The following is a 24,409-nucleotide window of genomic DNA, read 5'->3' as shown; positions in this document are numbered from 1 at the left end:
TTTTCATGTAAGAGGAAAAGAGGACCTAGATAAAACAGCTTTAACAGTATTTATTGTCCCCCAGTTTGCAAGACTTCTGTTGACCTTTTTTATTTAAATATCTACATGCAAGCATTGAGATTTAATAGCATTTAAATATCTACATGCAATTTGGTTGAAACATGTAGGATTTTTCAACCATTGTTTTAATTACATTCCAAAGTAGAAGAAAGGCAACTTCGTTCTCATGTAACATTCTTTTCCTTCAGCATATTTGATTTTCACAGTTGTTCAAATGGATTTAAGAGGAGAATACATTGTGTGGATTAATTCTTCAATTTTTTTTTGAATGAAACCAGTTAAGTTAGTGAGAATGCAATGTTACATCTTTGGGGACCAAGGTCTGGAACCTCTCCAACAGCAAGAACAGGATTTAATTACCTTAACCTGTGACTGAATGGGTGATTGCAGCAGTCTGCATGGCAATTAATTAATGTGCATACCCTGCATAAATCACAATCATTATGCACTGTCATTATTTAATTATATTCTACTTATACTTGATGTGTTAAGATTTTTAAGACAGGGATATATACAATCTCCCCTACACCTTCCTTTTTTTTCCATTAACAAAGCGAATGTAAAATTCTAATTCAGACAAAAACATTCTTAATACTCTTCCACCAGTTATTGAAGGAATAAAATGCGTTGTTAAGTTGAACACCCAAACTCCATGAGTTTTACACAGTGATTTAAACAATGAGGTAAAATATTGCACTTTAAGATTGTTAAAAGCACAAAAATATGAAGGCAAAGATCGTCTCTTACTTACAACAGAGGTCTTTGTAGTTAAATTTCCTCTGCACATGCAAAATCTTAAAGATGATTTACAATTGGGAAGATCAGGCAAGTAATTCATGTCTGTCCATGCTGCATTATACATCTGTGTATTTCATTAGTATTCTGTTGGGTCTAGTTATAAAATTATAACTGCTTGTATAAAATTTGCACTGAAGTTAAAAGAACTAGTTGTAACGTAATTTTAGGTGAACAAAACCACTGTAGAGTGCTAGGGGCATATGCTAAACACAACAAGAGTGCTTGGAGCTCTCATTTTGATCCGTGATGATCAGAACTTTATTTAAAGACAAGTACCTTTCCATACCCTTTGAACCCTGAATCCATGTCAAGCTACTCCTAAAAATGAGTAACCGAATACATAAAGCACTTAAGTTTTCTCTATCCTGTGTGCGTGAGTGCCCAGTGAGAACTATCAGCAAGCTGCATTGTAGCAGGTGTTTAGATTTAAATGGAGTTGCTGAGTAGACTGTGGTTGAGATGTAAGGAAATTTAGGAGGACTATGTATTTTCCTGAAGGGAAGGTAGAAGGCTGCATTTCTTCACCCCAATGCATTAAGAGGCAGAATTTTCTTTCCAGACCCTTACCAGATAGGCTGTGTCACTACTTGGGCATCCACATTCAACTGGGAATGAGCCTTAGGGCTTAATGATAACACCTGTAAAAGTAACATTCAGTACCATATTGTTATTTAAGGGTGAAGTAGGCAGTAAGTGGAAAATTTAGCAAGTGATCTTAATTCTTAAAGGTAGCCGAAACGTAACGTGGGAGAGGTTCGGACAAGTTCCCGTTCAATACAACGTGAGCATACACATCTTCTCTGCGTATTGGAGAATAATTGACTTGCTGGAGCTATTAACCTGGAAGGACACAAGGTATCACTGGACAGCTTTAATTCTGCCTTCTTGGCACCAAATTCCTGAGAAATACTACCCGCAGAAGTTAACTACTGCTTTTATAGATGTGATTATCATATACACCATACACTTCAGATGCAGGAACTGCTGTGCGAATAAAGTGTTCCTGCCACTTGAGAGGAATGCTTTGCCTAGATGTTTGCTACTGTCCGTACCAGGAAGAGAATTAGAGGCACAGCATGCCTCTCACAATTTTGACATTTTTCTTGCAGAATGAGTGACTGCCTTTCCACCTTCTCTCTGCAGCCTCTATTCCCAGCTCTTTACTCTTTTCAACACAACAATCAATTAGCATTTCCAAGTATTTTAGCCCTTAAGACAGATGCTCTTGTATTCTGGTGCCCCATACAACTTCAAATCTGCAAGAACCAGAAAGACAGCCGAGCGTGGGAGGATCATGCTTTCAGGGTAGTACATGGCACATTGGTGATGTGAGGCCCCCTCACAGCCAAGCTCCACAGGCCTGGCTCTAGCTTGGCATCCTAACTCCATTGCTATCTGCTAGAGGTAATACTTACGGCTCACTCTTTTGGGAGTGCAACTTAAATCTTCACTGAAATGAGTGTCGCATAACTTCATGCTGGGAGATTGAGATTCACTCAGTTTTAAGAAGGAAGGAGGTGCTAAATGATAAGAACCGTTAGCAGTTTGAGAACTGGATCACGCATCATAGCCTGCATCTTCAGGAGGGGTAACTCTTATCTGCCAAAGCTCCTTAAGCTAAAGTTACCCTTTCCCACACTGGCTGCATACACAGCTTCTGCCCCCTTCTTCGTGCCGCCATGCATTACACGTGAGGCAATAAACGGGATCACTTGAAATAACTGAGGTTGAAAGGACCTGTGAGTCTTTCCCGAAACAAGGGAGTGCTGAGAGAGCCATGTCTCAACCCGTCAATCATCTTCTCAACTGAACGCTAACAGACATGACCACACACCCCGAGACAGTACCTGGGAGGATGGCCGGAGCCGCTCCCCGCACCTGGAAGAAGCCGCTACAGAGAGCTGGGACAGAGACACAACACCGTGACTTGCCGACCGCTTCTTCCTCGGAAGAGACCCTGGGGTTCAACCTTCCGAAAACACGCAAAGATTCAATGGCTCTAAACCAAACTGCTCATTTATTACTGCTAAATTACCAGACTGCAACGGGCAACCCGGATCAAGAGGAGCCGCGGGAGAAGCCTGGGAAGTTTAAAACTGCAGGAGGGGCGATGGGCTGCGCACCCGCCCCACCCCACCCCAGGGCGCGGCTGCACCCCCCGCCGCGCCGCGGCTCTCCGCCGCTCACAGGACAGCCGCAACCCGACGCTGGAGGGATTCTCCCCTCGCAGCTGAAAAACCCCCGGGTTCGCCCGCTCTCTTCCGAAGTCCGGCGTTTCCGAGGGCTTCTCCCCTTCCCAAACCCGGCCCAGGCGGCGACCCGCCCCGCTGAGGGGGCGCCGCGAGCGCCGCCTCGCACAACCAGGCTCCCGCGCGCCCCAACGGCCCCCGCCTCGCGCGCGACGGAAGGGCTTATCCACGCCGCGTCACCGGCCCGCCGCGCCGCAGCCAATCAGCGCCGGCAGCCAGCCAATGAAGAGGGGCCCTGGGCCGTCACTTCCGTATCTAGAGCCCCTCTAGGGGCCGGGGCAGGCGTTGCTTCCCACGTCACGTGCCGTGGCAGCGATGGCGGCCCGCTGCCGCCCCGCAGGCCACGTGACCCTCCCCCCACGCGGCCGCTCTTGCTGCGCTGCCGCGAGACTCTATGGTTCAGGGCGCATAGGCGGGAGGCCGGCCGCGCGCCGCGCCGCCAGTTCTCGCGAGAGTCGCGATGGAGGGCGGGGAGGAGGGGCCGGGCGCGGCGCTGCCGCCGGCGGGCGGGGCCGCGGAGGGAGGGGGAGGAAGTGTCATGGCGGCGACGGGCTCAGGCGCGGGCTCCTCGGCGCGGGGCGGCGGCGGCTCCTCGACGGCGTCGCGCTGGTTCTTCAGCCGCGAGCAGCTGGAGAACACGCCCTCGCGGCGCTGCGGCGTGGAGGCCGACAAGGAGCTCTCGTACCGGCAGCAGGCGGCCAACCTCATTCAAGATATGGGCCAGCGCCTCAACGTGTATCCGAGCGGGGCCTGCGGGGTGGCGGGGCCGGGCGGGCGGGGGCCGCGGGCCGGGCTGAGGGAGGCGAGGGGCCGGGGCGGGCGGCGCCGTTACCAGCCGCGCGGGGCGGCGGGAGCGCCGTCTCCCCCCCGTGAGGGAACCCTCCTCGGGACTCTTCCCGCTCCTTCGGCAGCTCTCGTGGGATGGAGCCGTGGCCTTGAGGCACAGAATGGGAGGAGGAGCCTCGCGGAGTCCCCGCTTCGCCGCCTTTGTCGGCGTGTGAGAGAGGCACGGGTCGCGGCTCTCGGGCTGGCTGGAGAGACGCCTCCGGTCTCCGACCTAGCCTTTTAGCCGCCTGTGTGTCGGTAGCTGCGGGCTTAGACACTTCTAAAGTAGATCCCGGTTGCTTGCAGACTCGTGTTCCTTGAAGCGGGCATCTCCCCCTTAGCCATTCTCTGATTTTTAAAAAGGATCAGGGTAAGACCGAAGCCCCAAATCCCCTACTGAAACGTTTGAATTAGAACTAAACAAAAGCACTTGAGGCAGTATTTCAGCGTATGTCGCCCATTGAGGAGTTCTCATTCGGTGGGTGCCATGGGGCTAGTCTCGTGTAGGAATCTCCACACTGTCTGCGAAGCAGATGGGAAGGATACGTGTTAGTATCGGTTAAGTGTGTGTTAATATCAGTTAAGTTCTGAAGCGTCACGTCCTTAATTCATTTTCAGCTGAAGACAGTATGTTGAAGGCAATGATTGATGTAGGAAGCGCATTGCTTTCAGTTCTTGTAAACAATTTTTTTAACATGTAGTGTTTCCTTAATTTAATCTTCTAGATCTCAGCTTACAATAAATACTGCAATTGTTTACATGCACAGGTTTTATATGCATCATTCCTTCACAAAATTTAATCGAAATGTAAGTATGATTTTATATGCGATAATAATATGGCCACAATTTCGACGGTCTGACTGACAAGTGTTATATTCCTTTGCTGGATTGTGAAGTTTGGCCTGTTTATAGGAATTCTAGCTTCTTACCAGTGGTTTAGAAGCAATAATGATACTTCTTTTCAATTTTGAATTATTTTAACTGGTGGTAATTAGATTTTATCGTCTGCCATCGAAATAAAAAGAACAGGCACCATCAGCAAACGCGTTTCAGATGTGTGAAGAATGCGTTTAGATGCTTCAAATCTGGCTAGTGCTTATGTGCTGTAGTTTGAAGGGCTGATGTGTAGGAACACACGTTTTTTGTAATGAAGTCAGTGGCAGTGCTAGCATGGTGTGTCTGACAATTATAATATGGTTGTGTGTGTATCCATATGGATTATGTATCTGTTCTTAAAAAACAGTGTAAATTCATTTAGCTAGTCTAGTCCTGAGTAGCTTGATTGTAAGTCATATTAGACAAGAAAAATCTTTAAATCTGGTGAGAAAATGCTGGCTCTCTTGTTTCAACTAATGAACTGAGTATGCTGAATCTGAATACGGAATATGTTGTGAAGAACTGAATTCTTCTGTAAAAATACTCTCTGTAATTGAGTGACAGTGTTTGCCAGCTCTTTTGTCTGTCATGAATTTGTTTATCACTGTTGGCTGAGCAGATGGACATCTTATTTGGTGTTTATTCGGCAAGAAATACGTATTAGTTTGTAGGTACATTTCAGAAAAGTAATTGTGCAAAATCTGAGGTAAATTCAAACTTGCAGCAAGTTTGTTACCAAAACTGCGGTGTTACAAGTCTTGATGTAATAAAAGCTTAAGTGTTGGCTAAGTGTGCATAAGCCTGAAACACTTTAACAGGAAGAAATATATAGCATTAGGTTTTGTTTATGTAGTGATAGAGAGCTATGTATTGAATGGATATACATATGAATCAAAATGTACTTTCCTGAAGTAGTTTTCTGGTTTTAGAGCAAGAATAGCACACATGAGAATCAAGTTCCAGCAAGCTCTGTGGTGGGATATGCCCTTTGAAAGTGCTTCTGTAATATATCAAGTGAAAGCAGTAAAACAGTTGTTCCGTCTTTCTCCCCTCCGTGTACCTGCCCATGTAGCAGTAACCTGTAGCCAGTGGAAGAGGAGCTGGTGAGGCATCCAAAGTTTTCTGTGACTGTGGATGGTTTGTGGGCTTGGTAAACTAGGCAGAGCTGCTTGGAATGGAGAGGTCACTCTGTGTAGAGCTGCTGTAGAGGGGGCTTGTGTTACATACATCACCTGCTAGATTACTGTTTGTGGTGTCATCTGGTAATCTAGGATAGATTTAGGTAGCAAGAAGCTTTAGCTGCTGTGTTCGGGTTTTCACCGGACACTGGAAAACGCTCATCACTTGGAACTGGAAGCACAGTAGTAGTTGGATATATAGTGCCCTTGTTATGAAAGCTATGCCTTAAGTTACACTTATGAATCTTAAAATTCACAAGTAAGCCATGTAAGGGCTGAAATGCCATGGAAACTGCAACTATTACAGGAGGGGGAAGGTGTATTGTTAAATTAATTCTCAGGTAATAGTATTCAAATAAAAGTTAAAGGCAAGTGCACTGCAAGTTAGCACTCAGTAAAATTGATTCCTGCTGAGTTTCTTTCTGTAGTTCTTAAGGAGTGTAAAGCCAGACAGCAGCTTTGTGTGTGTACTGATGGGCAAATGCATTTTCTTACTTATTGTCCTATAGGGTAAAGGGGGTGGTCTCAAAGTGACTGTGAGTCACTTAAAATACTCCCAGACCATCTGGCAGGTTCTCTGTAGAGAAAGCAAAAGCCGAGGACTGTAATAAATACTTAATATCAAATCTCCAGAGTACTTGGCAAGCTAAAAAATGTAACAATATTCAACCACTGCAAGAAGAAACTAACCCTTAGAAATTAAATAGTAAGGTACTGGCAGTCTTGAAGCTAAGACATAGCTAAAATTTTCTACAGTATATGGAGCATATCTCTAATATTTCTTTGTTTTGTACATGTGGTGATGTTTATCCATGGCAAGAAGGAATCTGAAGGCTGAGGCTAGAAAATTAGATGGCCATTAGTCAGAATGCCTCATGATCTCCAGCTGAAAAAATGTAGCCTTTGTTTTCTTGCTTTAGTGGTAGGTTAATGTTTATAGTCAAGTAATAAACACGTGCATATTTATTGTCATGTATAATTGCTGGGTTATAGAAATACACATGTATGTCTTGCATATAAGTCACATGCACTTAATTGTTAATAAACAGGTCTGCTAATGGAAGCTTATTTACTGAATAGCTGTTGTCGTAACTTTTTCTTCAATATAAGTTACTGCTAAACAATCTTACATGCTTTGAAGATTCTGAGTCAACTGCGAATAGGGGACAGAATTCCCAACAGTATCTTCAATCTGTAAAGCCACAGGGGTGGCATATACCAGTTAGTGTAGTCTTGGCTCATTTTGAATGTGTTACATTTACTGCTCTGATGACCAAATATCCCTATTTTTGCAAGGTTACTGTGGGCTAACAAGTCACTTTTGAATTGCTATCGCTTATCTATCAAGTACATACATTTAGGTGCAGAGAAGAATGTATTCAGGTTTTGATGTTGCAATCAAAGCAGGTTAAGACCTTGCAAGGTTGCTGTGCCCCAGTAATAGGGTGGAAACCTGCTTTACCAATTCTGGTAAGCAGAACTGGATGCCCTGACTGCTAATTTTCTCTAGCCATGCAAATGACACTTCAGGAACTACTATGAATCTCTTCAGCAGTAGTACAAATTATTCTTTCTACATTACTGTTGACCAGGGCATAGTAACTTTGGTTTGCTGAGTATAAAGTGAGTAAGTACTAACATCAGGGTGGGCAGGAAACTTGCTGGCTTTTTCTAGGAAATACTAGCCTGACTGTTATACTTTAAAACATCTTGAAAATTAAAGTTCTTCTGGAAATACTGTTTCTGTAGTACTTAGTGTGTTTGATATTGTTATGTAGCAAATACCTATTTTAGAGGCTTATTCCTCAGTACACTGTAATTTGAAGAACAGAAGGGGAAAAAATCCTTGGTATGCTGGAAATGAGAGGTAAGGCATCCAAATGGTAGCTGTATTTTTAAATATAATCCTTAGAAATGCCATGTGGAATACCAAACAACCAGTTGAAAACATACTTGATGTTGTCAAGGGGTTTTTTTGTATGACATGCAGTGGAACTTAGTGAAGTGCCTAAAGGCGGCTGCAGGAGCAATGTTTTCCCTAAAGTGCAAGGTAGGTGAGTTGTGTGGAGATTTTATTTCCTTTCCCATCCCCCTGTATTCCCTTCCTGTCTCTTGTGCCCTGTCCAAATTGCAGTATTCAACAGCTGACTTTGCAGTTATGCAAAGTTTTTAAAACTTTCATAATATGCACCAAGCTTTGGTGAGGCTGTTTTGGGCACTTCAGTTCTGTTTTTAATCTTGCAATTTAACATATTTGCTGCTTTTATGCAATGTGAGTTCCTGGTTATAATAAAAAAAAAGAACTTGCAACTCTTTGTGTTCTCACTTGAAAAACCTCTGTCATACACTGGAACTACTTAATGTCTTAACCTAATTTGTATCAAGTCTAAAACCATACTAATACTGGCATTCAAAGGGAGAGGGAGTTATCAGAAAATTATGTGCATGCTGCAGATGTATTCTGAGATTAATCCGAATGCCTTCATTGTCGCAACACTGTTCTTACAATGTGTCTTGTACTTTTTTTAAGTGAAAAAGGACTTGTACCACATTTACCAATAAAACTTGCTGCATAATACTCTTGGACTGTCATAATAAGGCTCTTATGTTTTGGTTTTTCTATTTCAGTGGGACTTGGTTTCTGAGATTCTCAGCTAGTACAAAAATGGGATTTAATTTCATAAATCATGTGTGTTCTTCTGAAGATATTTCTCAAAGTCTTAAAGAATATTTTGGGTGCATGGTAGATAACTTCTTCAAATCATTTTGTTTGGTTTATGCCAAATGAAGATGTTTATATATGGAAGCTTACAGCTTTGTCAAGTCTGTGTCTTTAATTTTGCTTTTTTGTTCTACTTTGCTTTTTCTGCTGTTTTTGAGAGTTGGAAATGAATGAAAGCGTTTGAGTAACTTTGCCAGTTATACACTTAGCAGGGTGTGTCATCTTCACTGACGACTGTATGCATGCCAAGTCTGAAACTTTATTAGGATGTCTATTTTCCTGAATAAATACCAAGGGAGACAAAAATATTGACCTACTCTTAAACTGGGAATGAGAACCCTAGTCCTAGACAAGACAAAGACCTGAAATTCTTGGGCAAAAGCCAGTGCTTCTTTTTTAAAGAAATAGATAATTGGCGTGTACATACATTTCTGATGAACCCGAGTTAAATGCCAGTTAATCAGTTTGACTTAAATCAGCCTCCAGAACTGTGTTTTATGTAAGGTCTTGGAGGTCAGGAATTGTGTGGAGACTTCTTGGCCAGAAGGGATCTGTTTCAGTAAATTAGAAGATATCCTGAAGTCAGCCTGATGAAGGAGGTGTTTTTTGGAATGAAGTAAAACTTCAGTGCAGTCAGGCATAGAAAAATAGTGAGTGAGAATTTGCTGATGATTTAATTGCGCAGTTATTGGTGACTTGGTTCGAAGAATGTCTCCGTGAAGTATAAGTATTTTCAGTCATGGTAATTGTTGGAAGTTGATGTTTCAGAAAGGTGAATTGTGAAAATTCCATGTATGTTTAACTATACCCAAAAGCTATGTAGAAAGAGACCTTGTGTTAGGATATATTTGCATTAAACTTGTACACAAAGCTAGAAAAACTGTAAGGTCTGAATGCAGGTACTTGGGGATAAGTCTGTGATGCTTGGTGGGGATGGTAAGGCTAGAGAGAGGGAGACTACAGCAGGGAGCAACAGTTCATTGCTCACAGTGTAGTTGCTTTTGTTGTTCTTCAGCCCAGCAGTAAGGCACTGCTACAGGTTACTGACTGAACATCTGTTTGGTTTGTTTTAAATGTCAAACAAAAAGGGAAATTGTGTCATCCTGGGGGGATGGAAAAAATCCTCTATTTATTTTCTGTTAAAGCTTCTTCTTATCATCTATTCTATTACTGATTCTATATACTGCATGACTTTCCTTCCTCAGTGACTTCACTATGTTGAGTCTTAGTTTTCAGTCCATGATGGTCAACCTCATTGTATCCTTTTTCCTGAGTGTAAAAAAAAAAAAAAAAAAAAAATAATTGAACCATTTCTAGTCTCTCTGGCGTCCTTAAATATTCCCAGTTTCCTTTCTTCTCTCAGTCATGGCTCTCTGGCTTCTTGGCCCTGTCTGCCAATCTGGCTTTTCCCTGAAGCTCAGGATTATATCTGAGAATGTAATCCTTCCCCTTAAGCTGGCCCTAGTGTAGAAGGTGCTAGCCTCAGACACCTTCCTTGGTTATGCCTGCCCTAAATCACTGAAGCACACTGGGCTTATATGGGTGAAACAACTGTAAATGAGAGAGATTTGCCTTGGTTCTTGCATTACTGGGCTGGAACACATTTTGTCTGCTCTGTAAAATGCCTTTATATGGCATGTGTATGTTGGGTTATACATGTGTGGGCTACTGTACATCTTCTGCATCTTCTGGGACTTCAAAGCTGTTGATACTGTAGCTTTCTGAACTCCAGAAACTCTTTCCATCACATATAGTCTTTAAAGTTTATCTCCCAGCTTAAGTGAGACATATTTCATGTAGTATGTCCCTAGCAAAGGGAATTTCTTCCAGAATTTCAAATCATTGCTTCAAACAGTGTGGATAGGAACTTCTCAAAAATCATCAGAAGTCTTAAATGACTGTTAATATGGCCTTGTTCAGCAACATCTGACTTCAGGTTTTTATTTCATTCATTTGTAAGGCTTAAGTGATAAGCTTCTTAACAAGAACGCAGTTCTTTTGTCTCCGTTGTGGAAGAATTGCTCCCTGTGACTTGTTTTGGATGGTTTGGGGTTTTTTAGCATACTAGATTTCTCCATGGCACATTTCTGTGCATCAAAAAGTATCCCCTTCTCAGGGTGTCGGTTTTCCTCAAGTCTGCCAACTTACAAGTTTTACTTCAGATCCAAGTGGACATTTCGAAGTGATTTAAGGAGGCAAAAAGTACTCCCTTGATACATTTGAAAGCTCCTGAAATGTAATGGGTAATCACTTAAATGTTGCGAATTTTCATACCAGGTGCTTTATTTTGGCATAACAAAGGGCTACGTGCTAACCAAAAAAACCCCTCACTTCAGGGGGAACTATGGCTGCCTTTCAGTTCATTCAGTCTATTTCTACTTGGGCATTGAAGGAGAAATGCAATACCTGCACTGCTTCCACCATGCATTAATTAAACACTCAACAAGCAGCTGTTTCAGTCTCTGAATAAATGCTTTCTACTGGCTTAATTTTAACCAATTTAATCTGCTGGTGTCTACATTAAGATTTCTGCTGTCATTTTAAATCATGTTTGGCATGGCCAGCGTTGCATATGAAGAGGACCCTGGTTCTTCAAGTCATTTGTTGTTAGCCATGTTCTGTATATAGATATATCAGTCATTCTAGCTGATAACCAGGCATCACAGCTCCACTTCTTAGCTAACTCCTAGGTGGTACTGAACTGCAAATGGGTGCTTTGCTGCCAGCTTATGACACCTAGAGTTTTATTAAAATTTTCATCTTTATATGTAAGTTGTAGTCTTTACTAACATTTGGTGTAACTACTGTTTTGTGAATCCTTGTGCTTTGTTCACCAGATACTGCTGGGTATATAGTAAAGTTTATAAGAGTAAGCTTTTACTTACACAACCTATGTTTACATAACAAGCTGTTTTCCTTAAAGTTCTCTGCAAAGTTTCTTGCATTTTAGGAGAATCAAATGCTAGCAGAACTTGTCATCAGCTGTTTTGACTTTGACTGAAATGGCAGTATAATGGCTCACTACTGTACAAGAAATTGGATGAACTAGAATTAGTTTGACCTCAAGATACCTTACTTACAAATGTAATTTAGCATTTATGCTACTCATTCCCTGTGCTGCTGAGAGGATTAAATCAGTTATAAAATAAAACATGACTAGTTACTTTTGTTGCCTTGCATGATTTCAGAACTGTTAAAAACAAAAAAAACAAACCACAAACAAATCCAACTTCTTAAACCTTTTCTAATTACCAGTTTAGATTCTCCATAAAAATTAAAGTCCTACTTGTAAAATGTTAAAAAAAAAATATATGTTTTTCTTCTTCAGATAATATCTCCTACGGCATTGTTTTTGGCTGCAAAAGTGGAAGAACAGCCACGGAAACTTGAACATGTTATTAAAGTAGCACATGCCTGTCTTCATCCTCAAGAGCCACAACTGGATACAAAGAGTGATGTAGGTGGAAGTCATGGTTTTAAAGATAATTAGATGACACTTCATCTAATGATCTCTTACATTGTCTTGACTGGATTATTGCTGTCTGCAAACTAGAAAAAACTTCTGCTTTTACACCATTTGAGTCTTTTGTATTACTTAACATGACTTATTAAAGACTGATATTTGTGTTATGTAACTTGAAGAGATTGTTCCATGTTGAACTTGCATTATTTTTAAGAGTTCTACATGTATAGTAGAAGGCTAGACATTAAGTAAGATGTTTCATGCGTGGTTCCATAAGTTACACAGTTTGCGCAGAGGGGAGTTCAGGACACTGTTTTCCTCGACCAGAAGCTCACTGTGTGCTGTTGTCTACATTCTGTTTTAAAGGGTGCGATACAGTTGTCAGCTGCTGCCTCTGCTATACATTGGTCTTCCTCTCATTTGCCAAAGTTTGTACAGCTTCCGTTTACTCTATCGTTCACATTTTCTTTCCTGAGATGAGTCTTCCTGAAACAAACATACGAGGAAGTATGGTGGAAATGCACCAGAGCTGTTCTGCTTGAAGGTCAGGCTGAGCTACTTATACCCTGCTGGACCTCAGCTGACGTATAAAACTATTTGAGCACCTTTGCTGTGCTCCCAGTTCTTGAAATGACATGTGGAGGTGTATGTATATATATACGCACACACCTGATGGTATACGTTGTGGGTGTTTGAGCCCACAAGCTTAAGCTAGCTTAGCACAGGCCAATGTAGTATCTCCAGCTGTATTTTAAAGTACTTGTAAAATGGATTACCTGCCTAGAGATATTTGAGTTGATCTGCCCTGGCAAGCCTTTAATTCTTATAGCATCCCACTCCTCCCAAAAATGCTTTGCTGGAATAGGTTATATGAGATCCAGACTAAGTAAATCTTACTGTGAAAGTGAGGTGTTCTGAGTTGTCAGTGCTAACTGGCTTGGGTAGTGGTCTTGTCTTGTCTTGCTAGTACCACTATTCAAATAGGAAGTGTACGATTAAAATTTTGTGACAACAGATAGCTACGTCTTGACCTGTTTGCTTATTTGTTTCAGGCATACCTTCAGCAAGCCCAAGAGCTGGTTATACTTGAAACAATAATGCTTCAAACTTTAGGTAGGTCTTTCTAAATATCTCTTGTGCAGCCAACTTTCCGTGAAGAAGTAATGGGACCCAAGTAACTGGATTTTTGATGTGCTGTCAGTACACCAGAATTTTACTTTTTTTGTATACAACTTCTGACCTGTGAATTTAGTTTCATATTAGGAGTTCTGTTGTGTTCACTTTGGAGAAAAAAGGCGTATCTGTACTTGCAAAATAGGTATTTCTGACAGTTTGATGGGGTAGAAATGTGTGCCCTTCCAAATAGATTTTACTCCAGAGTAGTAACTATGTTGATATTTCTTTACGTAAGGTAACATGTTATATACTAGGTTAGCTGTGTATGTGTTCTGAAGCAATGGGGAAGAGCACTTAGTATAAAGCTCTTCCCCATTTTGCCTTTCAATAGAAGAACATGATGTAATTGAGCAGGGTTACTGCCTCTGAACATCACAAGTTACAGTGTAACCATTTAATGAATTCAGGTAATTCCAAAATTTGAAATGGAATGTTCTGATAAGAAACTCTTTTGACTTTAAAGTAACATAAATAGAGACAGTTACAGCTAGCAGACCTGACAACACTGACTTACTCAGGTATTCTTAAATACCACTTTGAGTATATTGTTTAAAACAAAAAAGTTAATAGTAATGACCCTATTCTTAAAATAGCTTCATAAGCAAAGAAAGGTTTCTTAAGTCACTGACTTACAAATTGAATTAACTTGTAGTTTCATAGATGCAACGTGTTTAAGGCCCAGAAATCAATTAATAAAGTGCACGTGCACACACATGTGTTTCAGTGTGTCTGTAATATAGCTTTTACTGACTTATTAATGTACTAGAAACTGTTCTGATATGTTGAATTTAAAAATACAGTAACTTTCCAGGTTATATATATATAGGACTTGAGATTACTGAAGGAATGTTTTACTAATTGATCTTGAAGTGGCTATGCCATCTACTATTCAAAAGTATGACAAGGTGTGGAATAAAAGGCAGTTAAATAATGTTACTTGATCTGCAGTGCAAAGGTTGAGCAAGCATTTTAGATCTGTGGGGAAACAAAAGGGGTTTGTGTTTTTATTTTACAGATGCAAATGTATAATTCTAAAATGTATTCGTAACTCTTCAGGTTTTGAGATTACCATTGAACATCCACACACAGATGTTGTGAAATGTACGCAATTAGTGAGAGGTCAGTGACTTTTAACCGTTTCTGTAAGTCCTTTTTTACCTTTCTAGTAAAATTTGAAGGTGATATTATTTGTCTAATATGATCTTCACCAACTATGTTATCCAAAGAGTTTGTTTAAAGCTAATTACTAAAAGCTTGATCTTAACCTTTAGAGTTTGATAGAGTCCAGTTCTCTGTCCTTCACAATTTTTTTGCTTTCTTATTAGCTTTGATTTTAATAATGTCTGTTCCATGTTTTCTCAAATGACAGAAGCAGTTAGTAGTTGAAAACTGAATAGCCAACCACTTAGTATCTTTCTGGGTTGATTATTTTCACTCTGAAGTAGTTTTACCAAGTGACATTTAGTCTGCATGTTGGTTGATGGCTAATGCTAGCTTTCTGCCTAGCAAATCTTTTTAGGTAATGAACTGAGAGATAAAGAGAGTGCATGGCAGGTCTGCTATCACATGCAAATACTTCAAGATGTGACTAACTGTTTTTCTGGAGCAGGGTGTATTTACTTATTTTGGATGGTTTGAGGTTTTAATATTTTTTGTTGAATTTTGGTACGCCTTCTTTAATTCTTAAATTGGTTTCCTTAGGAGCTTTAAAAAGGAAAAAGAAATCTCTCATAAGATGGAGGTTGAAAAAATGAGGAATCAGTTACAAAAGCACCTAAAATAAACTTTTCACTTTAATTATGTTCCTTAATTAAAAAGTGTTTGGAAATTATTAGACCATGGTTGTTAGTCTTCAGTCATTAGCTGATTTTGCAGTGAAAAATGCCAAGTTAAGTGCTTCAAAGTTGTTTTGGGTTTTTTTCTCTCCATAAAATATAGGAAAGTTAGGTACAACTTAATCATGTTAACTAGATCTGTTTTGTCATAACTCTAGAATTAAAGTTGTTCTTTGAAGGAAAGGTATCTTTCTCATTTTAAAGTAGCTTACTGGTGTAGTGTCCTCAGAGTTTCATTCTGAGTAGGACTGGTGCTGTGTGTAACTTACTTGCATATAAAGCAGCTTTATTCCTATTCTTGCTATAAGGTAATGATTCTTTGCTTTCCATCCAGATCTGATTGTGACTTGGTGCATGAGTCTAATTGCACCTAACGTCTCAATAGTCTGCATCAGCAGCTCTGTAGGGTTTTGCTTTGGATTTTCTTAGCTGTTGGTCAATGTAAATGTGAGCACATATTTCACTGTTTTGTGTGAGCCCCTGCACTTCTGCTCGATATTTGGGGCTGTGGGGAGGGGTGGCAGGCAGTATTGTAGCTGCATCAGGATTTCTACATTAGCAAGTGTATTTGACTTGAGCCTACAAGAAGAAAGGCATACTGCTACACCTTTAGTCAAGGGTAGATACCACTATAAGACAGTTCAGCTTTTTCCTTTGTGTTTTGTATGCTACTTTTCTGTACTGACAAAATTCATACATTGAAGGTACATGTTAATTTTTAAATTTGACATTTTAAAGCTAGTATTTAATGTCAGCACAGTTTAACAAAATACTTAGAATTCCAAAATTATACCAAGTCTTGAAATCTGAAGACTCTAGTGAGGGGTGAAAATCCATGTACCTCAAGGACTGGTACAAAGTGAATGTAATATATCTGATGCTTGAAAATCTACTCACTGGAGTAGGTGTGCTTCTTAGTATGTGTGTATGCAAATGGAATTCTTGTCAGCATATGCCCCTCTTAGGGGTAGTATAGGCTGTGAACACAAGACTTGAGTACCTCATGTTAAAAAAAAAAAAAAGAAAACAAATTAAACCATAAATTAAAAACATTGAGCATGAAATCTGTAGTCACTCATGCAAGTCAAGCAAGTAGAGAATATTTGCCGTGGAACATTAGTCTTACGTATTGAGTGAATAAAGAGATGGGCGTGTGGGCACAGTGTTAGATCTTCACAGATGCAGTGGTATGATTTTAGTTCTCTGTCTCTTAACACTTATTTATTGGACAGTGTGTTGTTTTAATGTGAATAGGTCCAATGCTTAGATAGCAAGTCCTGAAGCTTTCAAAATATATCTAAGACTTGTCAGTGTTAAGCCTTTAGTGCTAAAGGGATTGACTGAGAAGTTAAAGAAATGGAAGATTGCTTCATCCAGTTATTGATAATGTGTGTTCTTGGACAAAAAGCACTATTTCAGAAGGCAGAGATACCTTTTTCTATTAAAGGTGATTAACTTATCCAAGACTGTTATGATTAAAACCTCCAACTGTGTCTCTGGGGAGAGAAGGAAAGGAGGAATATAGTGTGGCTGACTACTTAAGTATCAAAAGAGAGGCAACAAAGTTAGGTGAGGTATGCAAATGTACTTAAGGTTTTGGCTTAGCATGTGTGCAGTGAATTGCCACGTGGTGAGAAGATGCCCTTTTGCTGGCTAAACTTAAGTGGCTAAGAGGATGGCTGATTATCACTTCTTGTTGTCTTGCATCCAGGGTAATGTGCTTTATGCTGTAACTGTTACCTGTATTAATCTGTAAGCTATTCCCTTTAAAAAAAAAATGGAAAAAAAAAAATCAGGTTCTGTTGATGATGCTCAAAAGAGTCAGCCAAGTCCTTTGTCAGAAGACTGTCTAGTCTCACAGTGGCATACCAGAATCAATTGCTGGAAGCTGAAGATGAACTAGTAAGTGGGAATTGGTGCAAATAAACATAACTGCTTCAACATACAATTAAAGAAAAAAGTTGAATTCTTCATCTCTGAGATTGAAAGCCTTTCTGAAAGTAGTATTAGACAACACAGATCACTGTAGGTAAGGAGTGACTGGGTGGATACATAGTGACTCGTGATGTTCAGGTGTAAGGTATCTAATTATTTTATCAGGTTTTCCAAGATTCGTGGGTTTGTGAAATTGTTCCATCTTTACAGTTTGATCAGTGTAGTAAACAAGGAAAATGGTGTGGGCTCAGTCTTTTTTCTGCACCATTCTTCCTCAGTGTCAAGAGACTGAGAAGAGGAGACATGACCATCATTCCTTAGGATCCCACAGGTCCTCTAAAGAATCTGAAGGCAGTGGATCTGTGAAGGCCTGTCAGCAAGCATCAGTGGCCATTCCAAGGATGCTCCGGTACTGAAGACAAAATAAAAACAAAATAACCAAAACAACAGCAAAACACCAAAAACTGTTCAGGTGTCAAACTACCTTACTGGCTTGAATGCTAGTCAGATGATCAGCAGTGAAACTGCCCTAGTGCTGAGACCATGACATGGTCCTCTTAAGCTCTGGTGTAAAATCAGTCTGTTCCCAGCCTCCTTCTTGGTGGAACTTGAAGGGGAGGAATCTGTACCCTCATCTCCACCTTGGGAAGTCTTCAGTCATTCCTTTTTCTGTGTTGGTACACAACCTTCTTTTGGAACTGAAGATTGGATCCCAAGGATTTCTAGGATTCTTCTCGCAGCTCTGCAGGTTATCAGGTATCTTGAACAATCATGATCCTTACTAATCTTTTGTGGAAATTGCACTGTCAAATTCTTCAAACATACCATAGTATCTGTGTGCACAGGTGCCATTGATTAAATCAGGCTGATAAAGACAAAGTCAGCAGAAGAGGAGATGAAAATGAATCAGCTTTTTCAGGGGGTATTCTAACGAGGAAAATTTAAATCTTAGTATACTAAGTGGTGTGGAAAGATCTTAAAACACCAGCTGCACTCCAGCACTGCTGCAGGCGGCCTTCACATTCTGAGCTTTCACCTCAGGCTTCTGGAGGCCTGTTCCCAAGGTTCAAATGCTTTCAAGAAAGTAAAGCCACCAGGACTGCTCAAACCTGAATGCCTACACCATGGCCTCCTCCAGCCCTTTCCAGATACAACAGGCATCCACCAGCAAACCTCCATTCAGAGCCTGTGGCTTTTTTCCTTTTGCCCAGAAGGACTTCAGGAAGCTTTCTCTCTTCTGATGTTGACTGGCTCATCTGCAGTCTCCTCTTTCTGGAGAATGCTTACATATGTTGTCAGGGTCCTAGGTGCAGCCAGCTACCACCTTCCTAAGGGTGACTTGGCAGTCATGTTTTCATGATTATATCGAGATCCAAGATAACCTAGTGTTGAAGAAAAGACTCAGGTATCTTGGAATTGCTTCCGGTTGAATTGTGCAGCGATGCCCAATAAAAAGCATTTTGCTTTCCAGTTGGGAATTTCTTGGAGACAGTAGCCTTTTGGAAGGTGTATCGGACAGCAAGTCCTGTTTCAAAATCTTGATTACTATTTTAGTAATCCCCTGCCTTATGGTTGCTTCTGCAGCAGTGAGACAGGGTGGGTGTTTTAAATCACTCCTGAATGATAAAATATAAAACTGATTATTGATGGCTGGTGTCAGTTATCAGTCCTGCGACTTGTGAGTTACAACAGAGAAGCTCTGCTGGGTTGTTTTAGCCTCTGCTTCAAGATTATTTTAATTTGGAGATTCACTTTCCACTACTATAAAGGAAACAACACCCCAAAATATAGGAGCCAAAATTCGTTAGCTTTACTTTTAGTGATGGATTCTACTAAACCAAAGCTGTCCTAAATGTAAGAGAAGAGTTTGGGACAGATGTTTTCAGTTGTGCCTTGTGTCAGCATAGGCTTTAGTTGTGAGCTGAAATTTGCTGGTTTTGGCAATGATGATTATTTAGCTGTAAATAAGTTGAAACAGTACCATACTGCTTGTAGTGTAGGTAAGGTACTTAGCACGTTAATTTTTGATTGAGGCTAAAATGTGTGTTTCAAGATGTGATTCTTTTCTTCCAGGTATGTCTTTTGATTTACTCACCTTTCAAGCTGATGTTAAATAGAAGTTTTCTGGCATCTGCTTTTCTTGTTCAAAAGGGACATTTCAGTGAGAGTAGAGATGCTTCTTGGTCCGGTCCCTTAATTCAAACATGTTGTAACTTTACAGAATGTAGAAAACATTGAAGATCCTTTAAACATTACTTTGATGACAAATGAAGAACAAGACATCAATTTCAGTCTTATCCAACCATTCTGTATTTTCATTTGTTTTGTTAAGATAGTCTCATTTGACTTTTTCTTTTTTGGTAATACAGCCTTACGTTTTGTTGATGGGAGGGAGAGGAGGTTGAACTCCATGGTTATCTGGCATGCAATCACCATTATAGTTTGCAAACTAAATATTGTAGCATAAAGCTGTCATGTTGTCAGTTCACTTTTTGATTATTATGGATTAGTAGAATTTGTGTGTAGGAATGGATCCTGTTACCTTGCTACTTCCACATTCTTCTCAGATTATGGCAGTGCCCGGCTGTGTAGCATAAAGACAAATCTGATTTGTTCTCCTTGGCAATCATTAGAAGTTGCATTAAATCACATTTTTAATATGCTTTTTAAATTAAATTTTAAAAGCCATTGCAGTCTTTCTCAAACTTTGTGGAACGATTATTATTAAATGAAAGTTTAATAATATTCCCTTTGACATAAAATTCAACAATACGCTTTCTGCAGGTAGCACTGATTTCAAGTGATAGTGTCAAAGTAAGAATTCAATGAAGGCTGCATTCAATCTTCAGTTAAAACCATTGTGCCCAGCTATTCCATTATATGCATGTTACAGTAAGTTCTCTTACTTGAGTGAGGAGTGTTGGGGTTTCACTGGTAGGGGTCAGTGCTAGATGGCTGTAGCAGCCTAAGTGGTTAGCTTTTCATTTCTGGCACGTTGCAGTCTTGTGTGGGTTTTTTTCCTGACTGTAACTAAAGTGAAGTTGTTTATTTCCTATCGAAGCTTTGCGATAGGTTTAACAAATGTGGAAAATGTTATGAGTACGGTGCTCTTAACTAGAGGGAGCAGAAAACTTGTTTAATTTTTTTTATCGTCTAGCTTGGGAGCTTGCTGTGTTGTAGGGCTTTGGGAGAGAGATGTGGCTGGTTTTGGGGAGGGTGGTGGGCAGGGGCGGGGATGTTCTCCAACTGTCCTGCCGTGCTCCTCTCCAAGAGCAGAACTTGCACTGTGCTATGAATTGGCTTTTACTGACTGCCTTACTGCAGTCCAAGGTTATGCCAGGGATCCTCTGTAAATGAGGGTGGGGAAGCAGGCATTCCCAGAAGGGAGCGCGCTCATGTGTGAGGTGTTTGCGGGGCAGATAAGCAAAGGGAAACTGTCTTATGGGTTGTACAGGGGGAGGCTCAGTGAACGGAATGACTGGTCCATCTCCAGTTACTGAATGTAATGGGCTCTTCTGTATCTCGGAAAAGATTATTTTAAAGGCTAGTTAGCTAAATTCGGATCAGTTCTGTGGAAATACCAAGTGGTGCTTTTGGAAAGTAAAACTGCTTTAATTTTGGAATGAACCTGCCAAGTTAGTGCAGATCTTTAATCTCTCTGTTTTTCTTCTCTTACAGCAAGCAAGGATTTGGCACAGACATCCTATTTCATGGCTACCAACAGGTTGTTATCCTGAACCTCTTTGTTGCACTGTTGTAGCACACTATAGCTTCCTTTACTGCAGGGCCCCCTACATGTGTCTTACCCTTGTTGCAACAGGAGACTGGGCCATCTCCAGTGGTGGTACCTTCCTGTTTGCAGTGCGGTGTATTGTACAAGGGCCTGATGGCACAACGGGGTTAAATGCACAATGAGAAGTGTAGTGGTGCTTTCTGATGACATTTTCTCGATTGTGAGTGCATAAGTCTAAAATTGGTAGCCTGAATAGCAGCTAAAGATTACAAAGAGCTAAACTTAACCTAGAAATTCGAGCATCTTGGTAAGTACAAAACAATTTTTAGTTTACACTTGTAGTTAATGGCAGTTTTCTCTTAACTTTAAATATATTGATCCAATCTTAACTTACAAAACTGTAGTGGGCCTAAGATCTTTTCGACTAGCTGATTTTTCTTTTCAGATAGACTAGTAGTAGTCCAGTGATCTTCCTTTTAGAAACAGCTCTTTAATCTCCATATAAAGTTTTAAAACTTAAGTACTTACATAAATTTAAAGTTCTAGGATTCCAAATGGGGATTGTGTATACATAGCCTGTTGCAGAAGGATGGAATTTGAGAGCAGACTTTAGTCTTGATTTCTCTATTACTTCAATTTACTTCTTGCAAAACAACTTTGAGCTTTATTTAAGGGGATTACATTATGTGTTCATAATTTTTAAGCAGTATCTGCTGGTTATTAGAACTCTTCCAAATAAATATTTCTTGGTGGTTCCTTGATGGGCAATGTTCTGTATTTTAAATAGCTGTTAAGAAAAGCTGTGATAAAGCAGTGAAACTGAATCAATGTCTTTGTGCTGCTGCCAGCTGGAAGCTGAAGGCGAGTTCACAAGTATCACAAATCCAGGCCAAGTGAAAGCTAAGCCCACAAGTAATTCACTTGGCCTCTGTGGAACTATTGGGTACCTTCATCTAATTGTCTCCTTCAGAGACTGCATAATCAGCTGTATGTTTCTTTTACTGGAGAATTGTAATTGACCATATTATACTTCTTTATTTTTAGTCCTTAAGTACAGTAGAATAACTGGTAAATTTATTTACTGTTCGTCACATTTTTAATAGCAAAAGCAAATTAACCTTTTCTACCAGATAAATGCCCTGCCCTTTGTTTTCTTAAGGCAGTAAGATACCTTATGAACTTAATCAGAAAAATGTTCCATGAACTAATGTTTAACTGCTGTTGCTTGACGAGTTACCTTATTCTGTATGTTAATGGTTGATTTGTTTGGGTTTTCTGTTTTACATGTTTGGTTTCCTTTGGTTCCTCATTATGAAATTTGTGCAACAGTCTTCACCTTACTACATTCTGCCTTCAGTACAAGCCTACAGTGATAGCATGTGTGTGCATTCACTTGGCCTGCAAATGGTCCAACTGGGAGATCCCAGTATCAACTGACGGAAAACACTGGTGGGAATATGTAGATCCTTCAGTTACTCTAGAATTACTAGATGGTAAGTAATACTGCCTTTTCACATCTCAAAATTCAAGGATTTATTAATGTAGAAATTGGAAAATGGGAAAATTAATTAATGTAGAAATTAAGTCTCACTGAATTCAGGTACCAGATCCTCGAGTGAGAGAAAGGTATAGCAGAAGACAAACTTAGTTTTGAGACCCTTTTCATTTTATTCTGTGGGCTGGAGCATCCGCGTACCTTTTGTAGGTGCAGGTTAGAATCTTGCTTTTAAGTGCTTTCCAGAACCAGGAAAGAGATGGAGATCTACCAGTGCAAATCCATGCAGTCCTGGTCATTTTACGTACATCACTGGTCCAAGTTTATGGTTTAACTGTCACTGAAACAACTGTTCTTAAGGCTAAACATAAAATTGCTGTATTTGTGAAGGTAGTTCTGTGTTAATAAACTCCTGTAAAATATTTTTTTCTTGTTAAATGGCTTTTTTCCAGAAGAAAGCATATACCTAGAATACCGTGTACCTAGAAGTTTACTGTCTTTTGAAATAGTGCTTATTACAGTGGAGTCTGAATTTAAGGCCTATATAAGCTACTGTAGTGGAGCTGGGAGCTTCTGGGGCTTTCAGATCTATGTATTAGACTTTGCTGTTAGTTCTAGAGTAAAACATGTGTTTCAGAGTAGTGGCAGAGGCCTCTAGGCTTGGTATGGCCCAGCGTAGCTCCCCACGGCCTGCTTTTCTCCTCTGCTGAGCTTTTATTTCTTAATGGCAATATTTTTTTTTGAAAGTGGAAACTTGAGTAAATGTCACGTGAAGCACAGAGCCAGAGTGAGCTTGAAATGGCAAGTTCAAATGTCTCTGTCTTAGTAGGCTTCTTTAAGTTGTATCTGTAGTTTCAAATACCAGCCTGCCTGCCTTCCTGCCTGCCTTCTCATCGGGCTGTTGGGTTTGTGTGTTTGGTAAGCATGCATCATTTTGATTTTTGAAATCCCACGAGATGTGTGCTGTGAGCTCACAGTGAACACTGCTGGATTGTTCAAGCGTTTATGGAGCTGGTGTGTATAATAGAGTTGGGCAGACCAGAGGGCTGAGGCAGTTTTGCCCTTGGGAGCAGCTTAGTTTATAACTAGCTTGTGGAGCTCTGGAGAAGCCAGTTCTTCCAGACCTGCCAGAGATCTACTTTTGCATTCAAATTCTGACTATACCTAATTATTTTAGCTTGTGAGTAGAACTAAATTTCAGTGGAAAGTATTGTTATTTACAGCTGACAAGCATAGAGAGCTACGTTTCTTTGTGGACATACTAATTGCAAGGATCTTTGGGTTTTTAACACAGCCAGCTGCTTTGCCTTGAACACAAATTCATCAAAAACTATTGTTTAAAACAGGGTGTTTCAAAGGGTCTGACAGCTTATGTTTTGTTCGGAGCTGTTGTTGGTTGTTCCTGAAGTTGGGTGGAATGACTGAAAGGGTGACTTAGAAATTTATACTTTAAAGGAAACCTAACTTCATACAGGAAATGCCCAAGCGCAATAGCAAGTATGTTATTTTAGGAGCTATTGTTTGTACAGACCTCTAGAAATTTTTGGTGTGACAAATCCAGATTCTGCAAGAGTAATAATGAAATCTTCAATTCAAACCTGTTTTTCAGAACGCATGTAGTGGTCACAGGTCTGTCATAGTGAAATACTGTAGCTTTTTTGTTCAACACTTGTCTAACAAAATTCTTTATTGAATATAAATTCAAATCATGTGCAGCCTGTAGTAACTACTGCAAAAGCTGTATACTGTTAGTCTAGAAAAATGCTTAAAGTTTAACCTGCTTATTACAGAATCAGATGTAAGAAATGGCTTTGGTTTTTTTTCTACCCAGAGCTAACTCATGAGTTTCTGCAGATACTGGAGAAAACGCCTAGCAGGCTCAAGAGAATTAGAAATTGGCGGGTAAGAAATTTTCCTATAATAGTGTCTAGCAAAAAGAGGTGAACTTCGAGGAGAATTATGAACCAAGGGAAAAAGTTCAGTTATATGTTATTTGCTTTTTATTCCTGCAGCTGGATTGGGAGGGGGTGAAACCTTGAGTCAGCTCTTATCCTCACCTGTGAG

At 40.3% G+C, this 24,409-nt stretch overlaps 1 protein-coding gene across 2 annotated transcripts in view; it reads left to right on the top strand.

The window, feature by feature from the left end:
- Positions 1-3,791: 3,791 nt before the first annotated feature.
- Positions 3,792-24,409, top strand: part of CCNT2 (cyclin T2) — a 23,106-nt gene continuing 2,488 nt past the window's right edge. For both annotated transcript variants that reach the window (XM_059820148.1, XM_059820149.1), the window contains exons 1-8: positions 3,792-3,842; positions 4,658-4,739; positions 12,037-12,165; positions 13,224-13,284; positions 14,404-14,466; positions 20,796-20,841; positions 22,180-22,343; positions 24,177-24,247. In XM_059820148.1, coding sequence (XP_059676131.1) covers positions 3,823-3,842; positions 4,658-4,739; positions 12,037-12,165; positions 13,224-13,284; positions 14,404-14,466; positions 20,796-20,841; positions 22,180-22,343; positions 24,177-24,247 — 636 coding nt within the window. In that variant the 5' untranslated portion in view covers positions 3,792-3,822. The remainder of the gene's footprint in view (positions 3,843-4,657; positions 4,740-12,036; positions 12,166-13,223; positions 13,285-14,403; positions 14,467-20,795; positions 20,842-22,179; positions 22,344-24,176; positions 24,248-24,409) is intronic.

Source organism: Gavia stellata, chromosome 8 (assembly GCF_030936135.1).
Source record: "Gavia stellata isolate bGavSte3 chromosome 8, bGavSte3.hap2, whole genome shotgun sequence".
NCBI lineage: Eukaryota > Metazoa > Chordata > Aves > Gaviiformes > Gaviidae > Gavia > Gavia stellata.
Note: the sequence above shows the minus strand (reverse complement) of the source record. Positions and strands in the feature narration are given on the sequence as shown.